The following is a 6,000-nucleotide window of genomic DNA, read 5'->3' on the forward strand; positions in this document are numbered from 1 at the left end:
CCAGTAGTGACTTAGAACCGATCCACTAGCACGGTCCACGCCAATCCCTCTCTGGCACAGAGGATCCACTACCTGCCAGCCGGCATCGTGACACTGGTGATGTTGGTCAGGATGCCCTTGATGTTGTTGGTGGTACAGATAACAAGACACAAGGAAACGAGGGGAAGGTACAACACTTGTAAAACTTCAGAGGTAAATAGCACTAACAGTTTGTGTTACAAAGTTCAAGGCTGTAAGAAATGCAAGAGTTTTGCTGCAGCGTATCTGTGACTAAATAAACTGTGCTTGGAATGAAGACATTCTAGTTTACAATTAGCAACACTGAAGCATAGTAGCACACCAGTATGTAGTCCATATAATCTTTTATGGACAAAAAATCCTGTAAACAGACAGTAAACATATGGCGAAGGACACATTAAAAACAATAAAAAATGTGGCTTACAAGAGCCTCAAGCACAACCCAGGAGAGGGGTCATGAACCCCCTCACCTAAGGTTGGCACCCGTCCTCAAGACAATTAATATATATATACATATATCCAGCCAGGTAAGAATTGACAAATGAAGATGTAAGGTCAATAAGAGGTATGAGTTAATAGTTCAAGCCATCATGGGGGTAAAAATGACAAGCGCTATCAGTTGTACAAATCCCTATACAGTGATCCCTCAACTTACAATGGCCTCAACATACAATAGTTCCAACATACAAATGTCTTTTCTGGGCCATTGTAAGTTGAAACCAGACTCAACATACAATGCTACGGACAGTCCAGATCTGTGAAACTTGTCAATGGCTGGAAGAACTGACCAATCAGAATGGGCAATTTACTGGTAAAACACCTGTATTACTGAAGCGAATGCACTGACTGATGTCTGGTAGCGCCCCCTACAGTAAAGGGAGGTATTATATGTTCTGGAAACTTTACCTGTACCAGGGTTACCTGCTCCTTTGGACACCAGCTAAGGGCGACTCCATGTCACTTTTTTAGGTCATTGCCTGTACTGTACAGGACCTCGAAGAAGCTCCTGTCCTCTACATAGACCAGTGTTTCCCAATGAATACATCCCAGAACCAATTAATATTGTAACTTGAGGGACCACTGTATATAGATAAATAAATGTGTACAGATAAATTTCATATGGTATACCCCAATACATGTATCAAATAAACATAATTCAACCCCAATAATACTTGCAGATGCCAGATCACAACATAAAGGCAAGTGTCTCAGGCTGGAGAAGAAGAGGTATGCACAATGTAATTGGGGACGGGGCCACAGAGGACATTGAGGACTTTCTAGTTTAGCCGTTCTGGACTCAGCAGTCAAGTCTATTCCAGGATGTGACTTTGGCCCCTATTTCAGAGTATAGCCTGATTTGTTCATTGACTCTGAAGATACATGACTATGGCTTGTGTGACTTATGGGCTCTCTATTACAATTCCAAAATTGTACTCACTAATGCCGGGTCTTCTCAGGGGTGTGACTTAGGTAGTTTTAAGACATGTGCACAGTATCCCAACTGGACCAGGACCTCAAAGCAAGTGAAGCCCGGTTTTCTTTGTGTGCTATCAGGCCATTTTCCTGAAAGCTCCCCTCTTGACTTGTAGTGGACAGTGAACATCTTGTCATTGTGGGATTGGCTAAGTGACAGACTTGGTCTCTCTTCTCTTCTTGTGTTCTCAATTCTGTCTTAACTCATGTTTGACTTAAGACAGGTGAGAAAGGCCTTTTATGGGCTTTCCTTAACTATACCTTACCATGTGCTGTGGCCCTTAAAGCGGACCTAACTCCTGGTGTAACCTCTGCATTATGTGTGGGTAGTACTTTGTTATATTATAAAACAGTAAATAACACATACAAAATAAAGACATGTTTCTATCTGATGTAAAGACAAAAACGTTCATCCACCACAACCCGTTGTAAGACATTACACTGCTACTTTGCCTGAGCTGTTTTTAACAGCATTTAGGGATATGCTTTACAGCAGGTCTCATAGACATAGACAACAATATACAGGACCTGCCTCTTTCAGATCAATTCATTCTCTGTGAACATTCTCTGTGAACTTCTCAAGGATCAGTCTGCAAGAAGGGGAATGCTGATCTGTGAGTGGTGGTGGATCCAGTATTATCTACCTACTAGTGTACCCTTTCACTGTGCTCCTCTGAAAAATGGCATTAATGGGAAATTATCTGTACAGAATAGGAAGTCTGTTTAGTTTTAGGCATAGTGACCAGAATGGAAATGTCAACATTTAAAACTGCAAAAAATTTTAAATAGAAAATTAGAAAACCCATCAGAAAAAAAATCTTAAACAATATGGTTACCATAAAAACCTGATTTAAATGATAGGTCATTTTCTGCTAACACATTCCCTGTAAGCATTTTATCTACCAGTGCTTATTACGTTATTATCTTTATGTTTTTTTGTAGAATACACACTGTTTGCTTGACATTGGATTGCAATGTACAAAGGACTTAATGAAAGCAAAAATTTTCCCTATTATTCTTTACATCAAAATGCCTGAGAAGAACATGAAAAAAATCAGGTATTGTAATTCTCGATGAGTTTCTTAATGGTAATGTTCTTATGTTGGGCCTTTGTCCTGAATATGCAGTTTGTATGTGTCATTCATAAAACCAGGTTTGGCTGCAATGCTTGAATAATTGTTTCTGCGGTTTTCCTAGAGATTTATTCTGAATGAAAAACATCACCTTTGCTGATGATGAACCCTATAAACTGAACATTATGTTCCTTTGTTGCAGAAGACTGTTATCAAAGCAGGAGAATGAGGAGGAATTTCTGCGTAGTTGTCGTCAGAAAGAGAAGGAGTTAGAGGCCCTCCCGTGTCTCTATGCAACTATAGAAGCAGAAGCGTGGAACAACTTTGATGATCTAATTCGTGTACTCAAGGAAAGGATTTCGGAGGAACAAAGGAAGACCATTTGGATAGAAGATGAACTTTTTTGAAGGAACATTTTCCCCTAACATAAAACTAGTTATCTGGTGGTATAAATAATGACTTCCGAAGTTCATGGGACATGGTAGATAGGATGAATAGTAATATGTTTCCTTCCCAAAATTATATGTAGCAGTGCATGGAAGTGTGGGAAAATAGAGGAGAACAGGACTTTACATTCCAAGAAAATGTCTTTTTTCTTTTAAATAGAACATGATTATTATGAAGTATTGCTACTTAGTAACAATCTACAGGGGAAAACTGACTTTACTTTGTTGTGTTTAATCACATTGTGTCAGCTTTAACTTTGTTCTATTTTTACGTCTATGAAGCTATATGAAGCCTTGTTTTTGCACGATGAGTTGTACATTTTTCGAGTCCATTTCAGCATATATATAAGTTATTGTTTAATTTATAACATGCAGAGTCATCTGCTATGCCATACCTGGGGTATGCTCTAATACACATCAGCACTGGAGACCCCTTTTTCGGGCCCTATTCAGGGGCTTTATTAAGGGCCGGGGCTCTCCCTTGTCCAACATATTATTGTACATTTTGCACATTTGTAATTCCAAACGGCCATAGAATGTATCCTGTTAATAAAAATATGCATTATGAGATATACATTAATATTTATAGTCCAGAAATGGAATTTTGCTGATACATTATTCAATTACAGAAGAGTGAAGAGGAGGGGAAGTTGGTCATGCTTCCAAAAAAACATATGAGAGGCGGCACACTGTAGTAGAGTGGTAATTTTATTCCATGTTGCACGTGAACATCACTTTGCTATATCATAGACATTTGCTCTTCATACAAAATATTGCATCCCTTAATAGAACTGCAATGTTTTATGTCTATTCCCTTTATCAAGAAAGTAAAAGCAGGTCCAGGACCATAACAAATGCTATACTCAAGCCACGTGGATGGTACACAGTGTTTTTCACCTTGGCAACCATATTTTGTTCTTCCTCAAATACATCTAAAATAAAAATTGATGCTTTTCAATGGCCATTGTTAATAAAACTTACTCTTGTGTTACTCCTCTCCCTCAGACCACTCTTTCTAACCTACAGAAGAAGGAGGAAAAAAGTTTTACTTGGCTATGTTCACGCTGAAACAGTGCAGTACGTGTAGGGTATACATCAGAATGCCAAGGTATGCCTGAGCTATGCCAGTCACCTCAATGAAGCAAACAATCTACTAGTGACTGTGTGGTCCATTTCTGAATACCGACTAATTTTGTAGGACTCCAAAGTGTGGCCTTTGGAAATGGACCAATGTAGTTACTATGTGTGATCTGTTGAACTGCATGGTATGTTTGTTTTGGGTGTGTAAACACTGGCATGCCTTTCTCCTGGTTAGCTGGTATATATCCCATGTGCACTTTTTAAGTTCATTAGGCATGCATTACACAGCCCGACTCCTGTTTGATACAAACATCGATCTCAAATATTGATGCTTGTTAACTGAGCCTATTACACGGATTTGTATTGGGCAGTCCTGTCATTTGATGGCCGCCCTAAGTAATGATAAATATATTGTACTGCTGGAGGCCTAAATATGGAAAGATGGTAATAATGTAATAAAATAGCTGTGAGCAGCAATACAGGTGGCCAAGCTGCACAGCCGGGTTATAGCACATGATTGCTTTAACTACTGATGGGCCCTGTCTCTCCCCCCTCCCATTGTATGTGTGTTAGTCACACTGGAGGTAACCTGGGAGCAGTCTACAAGTCGGACCTAAGGCTTTGCTCATCTGGCACAGTTATAATTGTGGACCTGAGGAAGGCGCCAGCGAGTGCCGAAACGCGTTGTCCTGTTTTTACTGTCTTGACTTCTTTTTTCAATAAAAGTTAGTCCTGCATAAGTGCTGGCCCATACCGGTTCTTGACTCCAACCTTCGCCATCTGACAGCAGCGCTCTCAACATACCCCCCATTTTTACTCCTCCTACTTTGCATGTTTGTCCGTCCTCCTTGGAAAGACGGAATAATAAGGGGTGAGAGCAGCAGACTGTCGCCTTTTCCTTCTCACCACCATTGGGTACTATCGACTCAAGGTCAGTACGCTACCATAGGTGTTGGTGACGGGTATTTCCATTTTTTACTTTTCCATAAAATACCACACAGGGAGCGCCCCACTGTTTTTTCTCCTCCTCTCTACTGATGGAGGAGAAGCTGATCATTAACATGTGTGCTAATTTCCATATTGTTATGACCAGTAATTTAAGAGAAAAGTATGCTTGAAAAATATTGTGCAATCCAATATGGTGGCCAAACCATGTGATCAAATGTGGTACAGAAAGGGATCATGAACATGTGTGCTAATTTTCACATTGTTCTGATCAGCAGTTTCAGAGAAAACAATGCTTGCAGAATATTGCGTAATATAATATGACCACCAAATCTGGTAATCAGTTGTGGTACAGAAAGGGATCACGAACAAGTGTGCTAAATTTCACATTGTTCTGACCATTCCTTTTAGAAAAAACTGTTAGCAGAATATTCCAAGATGGCGGACAAACCACATGATCAATTGTAGTGCAGAAAGTGATCATGAACATGTGTGCTAATTTTCACATTGTTCTGCCCAGTAATTTCAGAGAAAACTATGTTTGCAGAATTTTACGCAATCCAATATAGCCACCAAATCTTGTGATCACGTGTGGTACAGAAAGTGATCATGAACATTTGGGCTAATTTTCACATTATTCTGACAATCAATTTTAGAGAAAACTGTTTGCAGAATATTGCGCAATCCAATATGGCTGCCAATTCTTGTAATCAATTGTGGTACAGAAAGTAAGCACTTTACCGTTGTGCAAAGAAACATAACTTTTAGATTAAAAGTGTATAACACACATTTAAAAAGATTGCATATTATTATTCAATGTAGAAGAAGAACAAGTGGCACAGCTAGTAACCACAGGGTCTAAAAACAAAGGATACACTTTGGAGGTATACAACAGATAGGTACTTGCACAAGGGGTCCCATCGGCGGTGCTAGGTGGAACAGAACGATATCAGTAAAAGAGCAAA

General features: G+C 39.5%; 1 protein-coding gene across 7 annotated transcripts in view; it reads left to right on the forward strand.

The window, feature by feature from the left end:
• Positions 1-4,051, forward strand: part of CARD11 (caspase recruitment domain family member 11) — a 100,140-nt gene extending 96,089 nt beyond the window's left edge. For all 7 annotated transcript variants that reach the window (XM_056534339.1, XM_056534342.1, XM_056534340.1 and 4 more), the window contains 2 exons: positions 2,434-2,549; positions 2,767-4,051. In XM_056534339.1, the coding sequence (XP_056390314.1) occupies positions 2,434-2,549; positions 2,767-2,971 (321 nt within the window). In that variant the 3' untranslated portion in view covers positions 2,972-4,051. The remainder of the gene's footprint in view (positions 1-2,433; positions 2,550-2,766) is intronic.
• The last annotated feature ends 1,949 nt before the right edge of the window (positions 4,052-6,000 follow it).

This window comes from Hyla sarda, chromosome 8 (genome assembly GCF_029499605.1).
Source record: "Hyla sarda isolate aHylSar1 chromosome 8, aHylSar1.hap1, whole genome shotgun sequence".
Taxonomy (NCBI): domain Eukaryota; kingdom Metazoa; phylum Chordata; class Amphibia; order Anura; family Hylidae; genus Hyla; species Hyla sarda.